The sequence below is a fragment of the Salmo salar genome, chromosome ssa22 (assembly GCF_905237065.1).
Source record: "Salmo salar chromosome ssa22, Ssal_v3.1, whole genome shotgun sequence".
In the NCBI taxonomy this organism is placed as follows: Eukaryota; Metazoa; Chordata; class Actinopteri; order Salmoniformes; family Salmonidae; genus Salmo; species Salmo salar.
In genome coordinates this window covers 52,162,939-52,179,273 of record NC_059463.1, presented here as the reverse complement: position 1 = coordinate 52,179,273, position 16,335 = coordinate 52,162,939, and the positions used below count along the sequence as shown (strand labels likewise).

Here is a 16,335-nt window from a genome sequence, read left to right as displayed (position 1 = left end):
AAGCATCTGGCTGTATGATGTTCCACTAAAATACAAAGCATCTGGCTGTATGATGTCCCACTAAAGTACAAAGCATCTGGCTGTATGATGTTTCACTAAAATACAAAGCATCTGGCTGTATGATGTCCCACTAAAGTACAAAGCATCTGGCTGTATGATGTTCCACTAAAATACAAAGCATCTGGCTGTATGATGTCACACTAAAATACAAAGCATCTGGCTGTATGATGTCCCACTAAAATACAAAGCATCTGGCTGTATGATGTCACACTAAAATACAAAGCATCTGGCTGTATGATGTTCCACTAAAATACAAAGCATCTGGCTGTATGATGTCACACTGAAATACAAAGCATCTGGCTGTATGATGTCCCACTAAAATACAAAGCATCTGGCTGTATGATGTCACACTAAAATACAAAGCATCTGGCTGTATGATGTTTCACTAAAATACAAAGCATCTGGCTGTATGATGTCCCACTAAAGTACAAAGCATCTGGCTGTATGATGTCCCACTAAAATACAAAGCATCTGGCTGTATGATGTTACACTAAAATACAAAGCATCTGGCTGTATGACGTCCCACTAAAATACAAAGCATCTGGCTGTATGATGTTCCACTAAAATACAAAGCATCTGGCTGTATGATGTCTTACTAAAATACAAAGCATCTGGCTGTATGATGTCTTACTAAAATACAAAGCATCTGGCTGTATGATGTCCCACTAAAATACAAAGCATCTGGCTGTATGATGTCCCACTAAAATACAAAGCATCTGGCTGTATGATGTCCCACTAAAATACAAAGCATCTGGCTGTATGTTCCACTAAAATATAAAATAAAAGTAGTAAAGCCTAAATGAATCTGTAAATATTCATACACTCAAAAAGCAAAATGTATGTTTGTCAAATATTTGTCTTGCTGTAATGTAATATATCTTCTGTTAAAATGATGTAGAGCATGTGTGTACACGAGGGAAGTACACGCACTTCAGTAGCATTAAACAAAGTCCCAGTCTATTGAGCTCAAGGTCAGAGAAAAGACCCCCAGTCCTCTTCACACACCTCTTTGTTTTCATTCACCTCATACACACGTCCTCACAGTGCCACTCATCGTCTAGCTGGGCTCTTGAATCAGAGCTTTGATCTTCTGTAGGTTGTGATCCACAGCAACGTCCAAAAACTGCACCCAGTTCAGGTCTGCTTCAAAACACACGTGACTGGCCCTGAGGAGGAAGGAGGAGGAGAAGAGAGAGGGAGAAGGCTGTGTACCAGTAGAGGGAGGAGAAGAGAGGGAGAAGGCTGTGTACCAGTAGACGGAGGAGAAGAGAGGGAGAAGGCTGTGTACCAGTAGAGGGAGGAGAAGAGAGAGGGAGAGGGCTGTGTACCAGTAGAGGGAGGAGAAGAGAGAGGGAGAGGGCTGTGTACCAGTAGGGGGGGAGAAGAGAGAGGGAGAGGGCTGTGTACCAGTAGAGGGAGGAGAAGAGAGAGGGAGAAGGCTGTGTACCAGTAGAGGGAGGAGAAGCGAGAGGAAGAGGGCTGTGTAGCAGTAGAGGGAGGAGAAGAGAGAGGGAGAAGGCTGTGTACCAGTAGAGGGAGGAGAAGAGAGAGGGAGAGGGCTGTGTACCAGTAGAGGAAGGAGGAGAAGAGAGAGGGAGAAGGCTGTGTACCAGTAGAGGGAGGAGAAGAGAGGGAGAAGGCTGTGTACCAGTAGAGGGAGGAGAAGAGAGGGAGAAGGCTGTGTACCAGTAGAGGGAGGAGAAGAGAGAGGGAGAGGGCTGTGTACCAGTAGAGGAAGGAGAAGAGAGAGAGAGGGCTGTGTACCAGTAGAGGAAGGAGAAGAGAGAGAGAGAGGGCTGTGTACCAGTAGAGTATGGCACTCTAAAATGTGCAGTTTCGTCACACAACACAATGTCACAGATGTCTCAAGTTTTGAGGGAGTGTGCAACTGGCATGCTGACTGCAGGAATGTCCAGCAGAGTTGTTGCCAGATAATTGAACATTCATTTCTCTACCATAAGCTACCTCCAATGTCGTTTTAGAGAATTTGGCAGTACGTCCAACCGGCCTCACAACCGCAGACCACTTGTAACCACGCCAGCCCAGGACCTCCACAATGCAAATAGTCCTGTTCAGGAGTCTTGTGACTTGGGGGTAAAAACTGTTGAGAAGCCTTTTTGTCCTAGACTTGGCACTCCAGTACTGCTTGCCATGCGGTAGTAGAGAGAACAGTCTATGAATGGGGTGGCTGGGGTCTTTGACAATTTTTAGGGCCTTCCTCTGACACTGCCTGGTGTAGAGGTCCTGGATGGCAGGCAGCTTAGCCCCAGTGATGTACTGGGCCGTACGCACTACCCTCTGTAGTGACTTGCGGTCAGAGGCCGAGCAGTTGCCATACCAGGCAGCGATGGAACCAGTCAGGATGCTCTCGATGTTGCAGCTGTAGAACTTTTTGAGGATCTCAGGACCCATGTCAAATCTTTTTAGTTTCCTGAGGGGTGATAGGCTTTGTTGTGCCCTCCTCACGACTGTCTTGGTGTGTTTGGACCATTCTAGTTTGTTGTTGATGTGGACACCAAGGAACTTGAAGCTCTCAACCTGCTCCACTACAGCCCCGTCGATGAGAATTGGGCGTGCTCGGTCCTCCTTTTCCTGTAGTCCACAATCATCTCCTTAGTCTTGGTTACGTTGAGGGATAGGTTGTTATTCTGGAACCACCCGGCCAGGTCACTGACCTCCTCCCTATAGGCTGTCTCGTCATTGTCGGTGATCAGGCCTTGCAGACGACACTGTTGTGTTGTCTGCAATCTTAATGAGGGTGTTGGAGTCGTGCCTGGCCATGCAGTCATGGGTGAACAGGGAGTACAGGAGGGGGCTGAGCACGCACCCTTGTTTGTTTGTATCTGTGTGTCTATTATGTCCCAAAACAGTTATGAGGCGTCTTTCCAACCCATACAGCGACATGGGTTACAACTATTTCTGTAAAGTTAGCCATTTCCAGCTATTAATATTGTGTGACTGTCTGTTACCATGGCTGTATTGATGCATTCACAGCATTTGTTGTCCTTTCTGTGATTAAAAAAGTGAATTTATCACAGTTCTAGTTAACATTTTTAGGAGTGCTTTATACTTCATTATAATGTATCAAATATGGTTTGCCATACTCTCAAATCTCGTTCACAGGAAGTGAATTAATTGTCCCAGAATTCCCCATGAGGGTTAATAAAGTTGATTTTAATTTGACTATGTTTACCTTGGCACCAGGAGTTAAACAGCAGAAGGAGCTTGCCCAGGCTGCAGCCCACTGAGGCGGTGGCGCTGGTCTTTACAGACAGGCTGTACTCTCCCACTGGGGCATCTGCTGGGCTGGTGATGTCCAGGGTGATTGAGCCCGCCAGGAGCACTGAGCCCTGGTGAACCATGACCTTCCAGATTGGAACCCTTCCAACGGCCTTCAGGTAGCCCGAACACTGACCTGGTCCCCAATCCCTCCGAAAGCTGGGGCCCTGGATGGAGAAGGGAGAATGTTTTGGGTTGTGTCCAGTAGGAACAAAATGGAAGAAAACTTTAAGAAACAGTGAGGTACTACACACAGAGCTACAAAAATTAGGAACACCTTCCTAATATTGAGTTGTCCCCATTTTCCCTCAGAACAGCCTCAATTCGTCGGGGCATGAACACTACATGGTGTCGAAAGCGTTCCTCAGGGATTCTGGTCCATGTTGACGCCAATGCTTCTCACAGTTGTGTCAAGTTAGCTGGATGTCCTTTGGGTGGTGAACCATTCTTGAAACACATGGGAAACTGTTGAGTGTGAAAAACCCAGCAGCATTGCAGTTCTTGACACACTCAAACCGGTGCGCTTGGCACCTACTACCATACCCTGTTCAAAGGCACTTAAATCTATTGTCTTGCCCATTCACCCTCTGAATGACACACATACACAATCCATGTCTCAGTTGTCTCAAGGCTTAAAAATCCTTTAACCTGTCTCCTCTCTTTCATCTACACTGATTGAAGTGGATTCAATTAGGGATCATAGCTTTCGCCAGGATTCACCTGGTCAGTCTATGTCATGGAAAAAGCAATCTTTAGATAAGACAGAATTGACCCCAACTCAGCTATGTACAACACACTCAAGGATTTGTTCCAATGTCATTATTACTACACGTGTCTGTCTTGTCAAAGGGGACTAACATAGGGCTGATTTCCCTACCCTAGCCTAGATCCATCCTAGTGTGTTTTAGTCGAGGACTAGCATAATCTGGGTCCGGGAAACTTTTAATACAAACAGCCCTAAAAAATAGCAGCGATAAATAAAGTTATTCTATTTTCTATTCTAGATAGCTCACCTGTCTCCACCTTCAGCTCCAGGAAGTCTGTTGTGGGCCTGGAGGGGCCATGGAGTTCAAAGGTGACCAGGAAGGACTGGCCTCTCCTGACTATCAGTCTGTTCACTGAGATGTCATTGGTTTTGTGGGCTGTGTTGTTCTTCTCACAGTGGAGCTCTACTTTACCAACGTCTTCAAGAAAGAATGAAATTAATACATATATAGATAAAACATTTTTCATTTGAAACTGAATTATCACTTAGTTAAAATCCTGCTTTTCTATATTTCCTGATAATACAACTTTTATGTTTTCTAGTGTGGGTGTCTGTTTCTGTGTTTGATATTGTCTTGCCCAATGTTTATTTGTCACATTTTTGCCTGACAGCAACATAGCAGAAACACTGTCAGTGCTAGTTTAGATCACTGGATAGAGAAAACACTTGTAGCCTTTCACCATGCAAAATGCAGAATAAATATGCAGAAAGAAATAGGCGAAAGACCATAGACTTAGGAATTAGAATTTAATATGATCTCTATGTAAAAGACAGCCTTGGGCCAGTATGAAATGGTATGAGGAACCTATGACAATAATTCAAGTGAAACATGGCAGAAGATTAGTGATGAAAAAAGCCCCTTAAAGGCAGGGCGAATCCCCCCAAAAAGTAAGCCTGTATATTGCATAGGTAACATATTATAGTAAACTACAGTATACCTGTATTCAAATACTGTATGTACAGAGGCAGCAGCAGATCTTCAAGTCCAGCTGTAACATAATTTGCTTATCTGCCCCTATCTGTAAATATTTATATAGTTTGCTAAAGTGTTATCTATGCAATACACTACAGGCCAACTTTGCATATTTTGCTTAATGGCTCATAAATAATAAAAGCTGTCAGAAATCATATTAATTTAACAGATGAACAAACACCAACAAGGATGATCTTTCTTTGTAAGAAAATGTTCCATTCTACAAGTCAAGTCACCCAATTACCCATTCACTGTACTATATTACCCTCTGTCACTAAACATGACATAGGCTACCTTGACAATGCAATAGTCACATTTTTCAGCATCTGAAAAATCTTGCAATGAGCAGTGTTAGTTGACTTACCAAACCCATTGAAGCTGTCTCTCATGTGGTTGTGTTGGTAAGTGGATTGAGTTGCTTGTTGTAGTACTGCAGTACTGTAAGTAATGAAAGGATGCCAGGACTTTTAAAGGGAGCCCTACCCAGGTCAAAAGAATGTCTCAAACATCACACAGACAAATACACCCTTTCACTAGAATGGTCTTCCTGGTTCTTCCCCTGTATGTAAATGAAAATAGCTACTTTACATTTTTGGGCAAGTGATCATAATCTTCATGCCTTTCAGACTTTAACGTCATTCCCCTTCCATAATTCTGGTTCAAATGGACATCTAGACATCTGGCATCTATTTCAGATCCAATCAGAGCGTATCTGTCAGTTGCACAGAATAGAACAGGTGTTAACAGTACAGTGAAATGCTTGCTTGCATGCTCTTCCTCGATGTTGCAGTAATACTACTTCATATGAAATAAATACACACGAGAAATGAAAAAAGGTACATAAGAATGAAAGAAATACACAAGAAAATATTGACATGTAGAATATATTGACAAGTAGAAAATATTGGCATGTAGAATATATTGACATGGAGAATATATTGACATGGAGAATATAATGACATGGAGATTGTATTGACATGGAGAATATATTGATATGTATTCAAGTGTATTGTGACTATCAAAAATAGACACTATTGAAATCTATATACATCTTGATTTCTATGCAGAACAAATTATACTTCAAATATTAATACTACCATTACTCCCCTGTATACAGTGCATTCAGGAAGTATTCAGACCCCTTCACTTTCTCCAGAGATGTTCGATCGGGTTCAAGTCCGGGCTCTGGCTCAGCCACTAAAGGACATTCAGAGACTTGTCCCGAAACCACTCCTGCGTTGTCTTGGCTATGCGCTGTCGTTGTCCTGTTGGAAGGTGAACCTTCGCCCCAGTCTGAGCGCTCTGGAGCAGGTTGTCATCAAGCATCTCTCTACACTTTGCTCCGTTCATCTTTACCTTGATCCTGACTAGTCTCCCAGTCCCTACTGCTGAAAAACATCCCCATAGCATGATGCTGCCACCACCATGCTTCACCGTAGGGATGGTGCCAGGTTTCCTCCAGAAGTGACGCTTGCCATTCAGGCCAAAGAGTTCAATCTTGGTTTCATCACACCAGAAAATCTTGGCTTCGGTCTGGCCACTCTACCATAAAGGCCTGATTGGTGGAGAGCTGCAGAACTCTGGAGCCCTGTCAGAGTGACCACCGGGTTCTTGGTCACCTCCCTGACCAAGGCCCTTCTACCCCGATTGCTTAGTCTGGCCGGGCGGCTAGAGTTTTGGTGGTTCCAAACTACTTCCATTTAAGAATGATGGAGGCCAATGTGTTCTTGGGGACCTCCAATGCTGCAGAAATGTTTTGGTACCCTTCCCCAGATCTGTGCCTCAACACAATCCTGTCTCGGAGCTCTACGGACAATTCCTTCAACCTCATAGCTTGGTATTTGCTCTAACATGCACTGTCAACTGTGGAACCTTATAGACATGTGTTTGCCTTTCCAAATAATTTACAACCAATTGAATTTACAACAGGTGGACTCAAATCAAGTTGTAAAAACATATCAAGGATGATCAATGGAAACAGGATGCAACTGAGTTCAATTTCAAGTCTCATAGCAAAGGGTCTGAATACTTATGTTTTCGCTTTGTCATTATGGGGTATTGTGTGTAGATTGATGTGAGAAAAAAATTATGTAATACATTTTAGAATATGGCAGTAAAGTAACAAAATGTGGAAAAGTCAAAGGGTCTGAATACTTTCCGAAGGCACTGTATGCTGCCATGGTGCAACGGCAATGCATTTGTTTGATAGAACAGTTCACATGACTACAATCATTTAAACTTTAAAGGTACTTTATTCCCCATTCAACAGTTTTCAACTCCCTTCGAATTGTCATTTTTCATACAGTATTTCTATTTTTTTTACAACATTGTTCTCATTTCTCTGGTTTCTACTTTTATTCACCAATAAGCAGTGTCACATTCTGTCGTCCAGGTTGCTCAAGACATCTTATTTCCCCATATCTGACTAATGTAATTGCACCCTTTTGCTGCACCTTTTTTTTCACTGGTTTATCTTGATTATAAATGTCCGTTCATCTACTTTTCTGTCTCTTGATGAATTCATGAAGGGAGTCTTGCTGCTCGGAACCTTTGCGAAAGTGCTTACTCAACGTCCGACATGGGAGAGGTAGGCAAACTTCTGACTAAATGAACAAGGGGGAAACATTGTCTGTTAGCAGGTTTTTGTTCCAACCCAACACTAACACATCTGATTCAAATGATCCGACTGCTCATGCGATTCAATCCAGAGTAGTTAGGAACTGTTGTGTTAGTGCTGGGCTGGAATAAAATCCTGTGTACACGGCTCTCCAGGACCAGGCTCTTGGCCATCCGCCCTGTTCTTGACCTGCAGCTCTGGTCACGCATCCCCCATCCACGCACTCCTTGCCTGGGCCCTCATGGCCGTGTTCTGCGGCGGCCCCAGCTGCCTCACTTCCACCCTGCCCTCCACCCCACGGCTACAGTGCCCCAGGTGGGCCATGTATCTCTGAGCGTGGGCACCGCGGTGCCAGGTGCGTAGCTGGGAGTCATGTTTCTGGTGGGCGAACAGTTCTGTCTCGTCCAGGTGAGGCTTGAGGCACACGCCCTGTGCACGCTCCTGCCAGTGGAAGAGGAAGAGCTGCCGGGTGCTCTTCCTCTGGCCCCAGCGCATGGCGGTTCTCAGAGCCGTCATGCCCTCAGCGTCCTCCAGTTGGTGTGGGGCACCGCACACCAGTAGCTCCTGTATGGACTGCAACTGACCCTGGGCGGCTGCCGCGTGGAGGGCACTGCGCCCCAGGGGAGTCTGGCCCTTAACATTGGCCCCTAGATAACAGGATCAAGTTTGTTAGGCAGACAGAAAGAAAACAGACTGAAACAAGGAGAGACTGGCTTTACTTTTGCTTTCTTCTGCCAAACGTTTTCCGTCGCATGACCGAATTAACATGACACAGATACTGCCAGCGTACCGGAAAAACCCTGTATCTCCAAAAAGTGAAATCTTCAGGAATTAAAAATAATAAATCCTTTTTTTCAGACCTATTGTTATTTATTAATCGAAGTTCACAAGGTATTATTATTTATATTAGTCCTACAGAAATATTGTTTTCACAGAGCATGGAAGGGGATCAGTCATGCACACAAACATCTGAGGGGGAACAAAGTATGTGAGGATGGCTGGGGGGTGGTATGGTAGCATAATTACAAGATTATGTTATAATATTGTTTATGCAACGAATGGTTGTTTTATGCAATATTTTAGAGTTTTTAGATAGTTCTCATCTATGTCTGTGTGAACTGAGAGGAGCCTAAAAACCTACAGCTGGCATTCCAGAGATAAGATGTGGTCAGTGTAAGCGAGATAGCCTGGAAGAGTTTCGAACAATCCCTTATTGTTCTAATCATCCTGGCATCTGGGAAACTAAGCCAACGTGGGGTAAAAACAACACTCTAGTGCAGATGACCACAGGTTAAACCCAAAGTGGCTTATGGTGCCCCCCAATCTGCATGGGAGGGGTGGAACCAGCCATGACTAATCATTCTTAGTGTCAGCTATATAAAGATCTCTGCATTTCTGTAAAGGTTAGGCTCCTCGGCCCAACAGTCAAGAGTGTTGGGTTGACTAGTCTCATTATTACAATAATTAATCGATACTGAATAATGACGATTGTTTGAAGAAATGACAGTCTCTCTCACTTGATTAGAATATTCCACGACAGTAGTCCGGAAGGGGGCTAGCTCCCCCGTCCATAAATTGGAGAGTTTAGCTTTTTCAAACACAATCTACAGCCATAATCATTATGTCAAATTCTATGTAAAAAATAGCAAATCAATATTTTTCTGCATATCTACACATAACTCTGTCTGTATCCTCCTGACTGGTGGTTCTTTTATTTTAATGAAGTAAATATGCTTCTCTGTATTTCTTCCTAAAATCTGGGTAAAAGATTGAAATTAATACGAGTCTTATTCAGTACATTTACTTAGTGCTTGCTTTTCTAATGTCTACCAACCTTGCCAGCAGGTGTAACCGATGTGAAATGGCTAGTTAGTTAGCGGTGGTGGGCGCTAATAGCATTTCAATCAGTGACGTCACTCGCTCTGAGACTTGAAGTAGGGTTTCCCCTTGCATTGCAAGGGCCGCGGCTTTTGTGGCGCGATGGGTAACGATGCTTCGCGGAGTGTCAGTTGTTGATGTGTGCAAGGGTCCCTGGTTCGAGCCCGGGTTGGGGCGAAGAGAGGGACGGAACCTACACTGTTACACAGGCATGCCAGCTAAGATAGTTAGACAAGCTAGCTACTCTTACTTGATTGATAAGAAATATCTGAGGGGGCACCTGCCCCTGTGCCCCCTATGGGCATCATGCCTCTGAGGGGGATGTCTACATTCAATTTATGTAAAAATAATATTTATCAAAATCACACAAGTGAGATACAAGGTTTTTCCAGTGCACCGGTGATATCCAGATGTTTTGCCTCTGCGGTGGTGGGTACCTTGTTGGAGCAGGAAGCGGACAGCGGGCATGTGTCCACGGTGGGCACTGATGAACAGAGCAGAGAAGAGACGGTGAGAGAGCCAGGAGGGAGATCCACTCATAGAACCCATAGCACTGAGATGGGAGGAACGTGGCGGTGCTGGTTTGGACATCACACTCTTGAGCTACATGAAATAAAGAGAAAATAGTCATTTTTATGTGTGAAAAGTCGATGGAAATGTTCATCCTAAAAAAGGGGAAGAGTGAAGTAAATAAGGTCTACAGGTTGTAATAGCAGCTGTGAGATGCTGTGTAGATGTGCAGTAATTACAGGCCAGCCACATTAGATCAAATAAGGAGGTGGATCTTTCAGCAAGTCTGGTAAAGAAATGCAGTATTGCTATTAGGTGATGATGTTTTTTTACCTTTATTTAACTAGGCAAGTCAGTTAAGAACAAATTCTTATTAACAATGACGGCCGACCCCAGCCAAACCCCTAACCCGGAAGACGCTGGGCCAATTGTGTGCCACCCAATCACGGCCGGTTGTGATACAGCCTGGAATCGAACCAGGGTCTGTAGTGACACCTCTAGCACTGAGATGCATCGCCTTTGACTGCCGCACCACTCGGAAGCCACTTTTTTTTTACTATTACATTTACATTTTAGTCATTTAGCAGACGCTCTTATCCAGAGCGACTTACAGTAGTGAATGCATACATTTCTTTTCATGCATTTTTTTTTGTTGTACTGGCCCCCCGTGGGAATCGAACCCACAACCCTGGCGTTGCACACACCATGCTCTACCAACTGAGCCACAGGGAAGACTGTGCCCACAGGGAAGAATGTACTATGATCAATAATGACCTGAGCCATTGAGAGACTGTGTATGACTGCTGTAGACTATTCTAGGTTTTTCTTTCATGCCACATCACCTTGAATACATCCCCAGTAGCTGCAGCTATCACAAGCTCAGCCCATCCATCATAAGGCCAGATCATCAGGGTGACAGTAGTTCCAGGGACGATGTCATTACAGTGAATAGTGGTGTCATCACATAGGTCACCTGTTGGGTGGAGAGAGTATACATTAGGTCTGGTCAGAGAAACACATCATTAGATAATTAGTCTGACTGGAAAACGCCCTCAATAAAATGTTCACCATGACGGGCCTGTCACTGCTAGCCTACATTTGAGATTTATAAGGGACGTGATTCTAACTTCATTGAACCCAATAAAAATAAATGGATACATATCTAATCAATTAATCAACAACAACTCCCCATTTCTCATTAAAATATGTCAACAGTTAAACCAGCAAATGACATCAAAAGTATTTATTTTACCATTATCCAGGTAGCATACTCTCTGGAAGTCTGTGGGAATCCCAACCACTAATTCCATGGCTTTTTTTAGCTCTCTGATTCTCATATTATGGTGGCAGTCGGGCACAACGAACATCTCTCCCGTTTCACGCAGCCTGGCACCAAGACTGAACTTGACTTTCTTCGACGGGTCACGGTAAATTGCACTTTTTGGTCTCGGTACACTCTTCAAGTCGATGTCGCGGTAAATCATCGCACTTTTGGGTCTCGGTACCTGAAGTGAAATCCTCTTCGTTGAGGTGTAAAAATATGCCATTGGATTGCAACGCAATCAATATTTTTTTTGCAGATTGCAAAGGGTTTAGAATTGGAAAATAATGAATTAATGAATTCTCTTCCGTTTGGAATGTTGTGTCTGACTATTACTGTTGCTATGGTGATAGACGTTAGAATCCTATTGTTGCGCTTTCGGCGCATGTGCAGCAATAACATACACACAGTTAAAAACAATCTAATCTTTCATAATCAACTGATACTTAGTATCAGTTTAGTTATATTGACTTGGAAATACCTGGTATATTATGGTCAGGAGGTAGGCCCACTTTTTAATAGATTTGCGACAGCAGTCCCATTTTAAATTCTGTACAACTTCTTTCTGACTTTGTAACGTGATTGGCTCAGCAATCACATTTGAAATAGGCTATATCGTCAGTGGTGATTTTTAGGTAAGGGAGCGCAACAATTTGATCTCGTCATTTTCTCAGCTTTACCAACCAGTGGTTTTGAGCCACACCTAATTAAGAAATAATAATAACGTTATCTATAATATGTTTTGGTGCCTGTTTTGAATATCATTTTGGCATTAATACGCGTCACATATCAGTTGGCAAACAATGTAAAAAAAGTATAATATTGAGTTGATAAAGCCACATACAAACATGGCCTCTTTTTTGCTTTCTTGAGTAAGGCAGCTCCAAAATGCAGGTGTGTCAGCCTAGCTCAGTGCTTTCTGTGGTGGTGGGGCAGGCAGCGGAAAATACAGAATGTAGAGGTTGGTAATGTTCTCTAGTTGCTCTGTGATTGGCTCAGTGTTCTGTCACTCATGTGGACAATAGGTCACCACAAAATCTACAGGAAGAGGTAAAATGTTCAAGCCCCTTTGGGTGCTGCCATAGATTTACAGTAGAAGTGCCCGTACAAGAAGGCTGAAGGTCATTGGCCACAGATAAAATTACGTCAAATCATGTTTTTTCTACCGTAGCTTTGATTGGACGGATCATGTCAACATCGTACTTTCAAAATCTTAGCAAGCAAGCTAGACAAGCAGTCGTCATCATGAATCACGTTGACAATCTACTGGCAATAATTTTCCATCCTTATCATATGAAGAGAAATTAGAGATGAAACGTCTCGGTGCTCATTTGCCATAAACATTACACAACAAGTCGGAACTCACAAATTCAACTATGAGTGGTTTGGAAGGAAGCAGTGGCTAACTGCAAGCATCTCAAAGCAATCACTATTTGCTTCCCCTGCCTGCTATTCAGTGGAGAGGGTGTGTGGTCCACGTCTGGGTTTAAGGACTTAAAACATCTGTCTGAAAGGGTCTCAAAACATGTGAATTGTGCATCACATATAGATAACGCTGTTGAACTCAGACTACTGGGGAAATCAAACGTTTTCACTCAGCTAGACACCTTATATATACGAGCCATCGACCTTTACAACCAACAAACGAAAGAAAATAGGTACGTGTTTACCAGAATTATAGCTTGCATTAAATAGTGTGGCAATTGTGAGATACACTGCAGGGCCTGTTTGTACAACTGTTCTGCTTTGGTGGTCCACATATAGCCGATAGCCTGTTTTAGTGAAATGCCATCATCTAATATTGGAACAGCTGCTTACGTACCTCCATTGTAAGAGCTTTCATTGTCTGCTTACGTACCCCCATTGTAAGAGCTTTCATTGTCTGCTTATGTGCCACCGTTATTTATCCTACGGTTCTGACTTGGTGTACAGGGAAAATACTATAAGAATGGCCCATGCTCTGAATTATGTCGCTGTCCATTTCAAAAGAGCTGAACGAATAAGCGGCATATAGGCTACATCCGCCTCAGCTCACTCATGTCTTAATCGAAATGACGGCTTGCCTCTTAACCGCTTATCCATACATATGACATAGTTTGTACATTGGCATTGTTATTTTCCTTGTATAGGTGTATCTCATTAGTATGTTATTCATAATTTTAGGCAATGTTAGAATGATGCATTTAATTAGATTGCTTTCTTTGTGTGTTATAATTAGCTCAGGTGTTTTTCTCTACGAGAAGGGTGGTAAGTTACAGACCAAACAACATTATATTATAGTATCCCCTCCTCATAACCATGGTTGCCAGTGACAGTCTCTTCCCATTCAGATATTTGTGTTCAACAGAGAGTTCAGTAATAGAGCCATGTAATTCCAGTTCTTATTGCAAGAGTTATTTTGTTTGCTTAATGCGCTGTCAGTGGGAGTCCTCCCCCATTAACTCGAAAGCCAGCTGTACCAATGTGTCAGAGGAAACACCGTACAACTGGCGACTGTGTCAGCACGCATGCGCCCAGACTGCCACAGGAGTTACTAGAGCGCGATGGGACATGGACATCCCTGCCGGCCAAACCCTCCCCTAACCCGAATGACGCTGGGCCAAACCCTCCCCTAAGCCGAACAATGCTGGTCCAAATTCTCCCCTAACCCGAACGATGCTGGGCCAAACCCTCCCCCAACCCGAACGATGCTGGGCCAAACCCTCCCTCAGCCTGGACGACGCTGGGACAATTGTGCACCGCCTCATGGGTCTCCTGGTCACAGCCGGCTGCGACACAGCCTAGGATCGAACCTGGGTCTATAGTGATGCCTCAAGCACTGAGATGCAGTGCCTTAGTCCGCTGCACCACTCGGGAGGCCCATTTCCTGCATTTCTACCGAATCTAATATGACACCTTTAGGGTAAGTTTTGGGGTTACTTTGATTGTAAATAAGAATATAATCTGTTTCTAAACACTTCTACGTGAATGTGGATGCCACCATGATTATGGATAATCCTGAATGAATTGTGAATAATGATGAGTGAGAAAGTTATAGACGCACATGTTTTCAATACAGTGTACTTTTGTCGCACAGTATACTTTTAAATCTTGTAATACATCAAATCTAGTAATACATAACTTGAAATTTCTACAAAAATGTCATGTTCCCCCCATCCCCAGTGAAAGTTGCACCCCTGTATACATCAGTCACTGTCTCTACTACAACGGCCTCAATTCTTCAACACTAACAAACTTCTTCCACTATGCACCATCATATTTATCTCCCCAAATAATAGTCTAAAATGTTTGTTATTCCTTATGAGTAAAAGTGTAGTATTCTAAGTGTAGTTACTTGTGATGAAATATGTGATCTAAGTGCCCCACACACCAAAGTAATAATGGTGATATATATACTGAACACAAATATAAAACGCAACATGCAACAATTTAAAAGATTTTACTGAGTTACAGTTCATATAAGGGAATCAGTCAATTGAAATAAATTCATTAGGCCCTTTAAAATATATATATATATATATATCACCTTTATTTAACCAGGTAAGCCAGTTGAGAACAAGTTCTCATTTACAACTGCGACCTGGCCAAGATAAAGTTAAGCAGTGCGACACAAACAACAACACAGAGTTACACATGGAATAAACAAGCGTACAGTCAATAACACAATAGAAAAAAAAGAAAGTCTATATACAGTGTGTGCAAATGGCGTGAGGTGGTAAGGCAATAAATAGGCCATAGTAGCGAAGTAATTACAATTTAGCAGATTAACACTGGAGTGATTGGTTAGCAGATGATGATGTGCAAGTAGAGATACTGGTGTGCAAAAAGCATAAAAGTAAATAAAAACAATATGGGGATGAGGTAGGTAGATTGGGTGGGCTATTTACAGATGGACTATGTACAGCTGCAGCGATCGGTTAGCTGCTCAGATAGCTGATGTTTAAAGTTAGTGAGGGAAATATGTCTCCAGTTTCAGCGATTTTTTTTGCAATTCGTTTCTGTCACTGGCAGCAGAGATCTGGAAGGAAAGGCGGCCAAAGGAGGTGTTGGCTTTGGGGATGACCAGTGAGATATACCTGCTGGAGCACGTGCTACGGGTGGGTGTTGTTATCGTGACCAGTGAGCTGAGATAAGGCGGAGCTTTACCTAGCATAGACTTATTGATGACCTGGAGCCAGTGGGTCTGGCGACGAATATGTAGCAAGGGCCAGCCGACTAGAGCATACAGGTCGCAGTGGTGGGTGGTATAAGGGGCTTTGGTAACAAAACGGATGGCACTGTGATACTCTGCATCCAGTTTGTTGAGTAGAGTATTGGAAGCTATTTTGTAGATAACGTCACCGAAGTCGAGGATCGGTAGGATAGTCAGTTTTACTAGGGTAAGTTTGGTGGCGTGAGTGACGGAGGCTTTGTTGCGAAATAGAAAGCCGATTCTAGATTTGATTTTGGATTGGAGATGCTTTTTTAAATTTATTTTATTTAACCTTTATTTGTCCAGGAAGGGCTCATTGAGATTTAAAATCTCTTTTTCAAGAGCGTCCTGGCCAAGATAGGCAGTGCCAAGTCATTACAAAAATTACAGACAAACAACATGAAAAACTACAAGTAATCTAGTAAAAACCATAGAATTCACAAGAGTATAACAAAATCAAAAACAGCAAATTAAAAACATTGACATGTCAGGGAATCAGTCTCAAGATCATTCATCAGTGATTTAAAAATACCAATCGGGACAAGTTCTTCCAGTTTAAAAGTATTTTGTAAGGCGTTCCAAGACGATGGCGCAGAGTACATAAAAGCCCTTTTACCAAATTCAGTTCGGACATTTGGAACAGTTAGCAGGATAAAGTCCCGCGAACGAAGAGAGTACCCACCATATTTCTGAACAATAAAAATGCCCAAATAAAAAGGTAGTAAACCCAAAATGGCTT

The 16,335-nt window shown here is 43.0% G+C and overlaps 2 protein-coding genes across 2 annotated transcripts; both read right to left on the bottom strand.

Moving 5' to 3' along the window:
- Positions 1–3,257: 3,257 nt before the first annotated feature.
- On the bottom strand, positions 3,258–6,315 carry LOC123729710 (protein-glutamine gamma-glutamyltransferase 5-like). The gene is made up of 3 exons (XM_045705753.1): positions 5,443–6,315; positions 4,353–4,523; positions 3,258–3,506 (listed from the first exon to the last, which is right to left on the bottom strand). Exons 1-3 carry the CDS (start codon positions 5,465–5,467, stop codon positions 3,268–3,270), a joined length of 435 nt encoding a protein of 144 aa, XP_045561709.1. The 5' UTR covers positions 5,468–6,315; the 3' UTR covers positions 3,258–3,267.
- Positions 6,316–7,310: 995 nt separating this feature from the next.
- On the bottom strand, positions 7,311–11,772 carry LOC106583690 (ankyrin repeat domain-containing protein 60). Its single transcript, XM_014168187.2, has 4 exons — positions 11,336–11,772; positions 10,926–11,056; positions 10,011–10,176; positions 7,311–8,342 (listed from the first exon to the last, which is right to left on the bottom strand). The coding sequence occupies exons 1-4, from the start codon at positions 11,628–11,630 to the stop codon at positions 7,897–7,899; spliced, it is 1,038 nt and encodes a 345-aa protein (XP_014023662.2). The 5' UTR covers positions 11,631–11,772; the 3' UTR covers positions 7,311–7,896.
- Between the last annotated feature and the right edge of the window lie 4,563 nt (positions 11,773–16,335).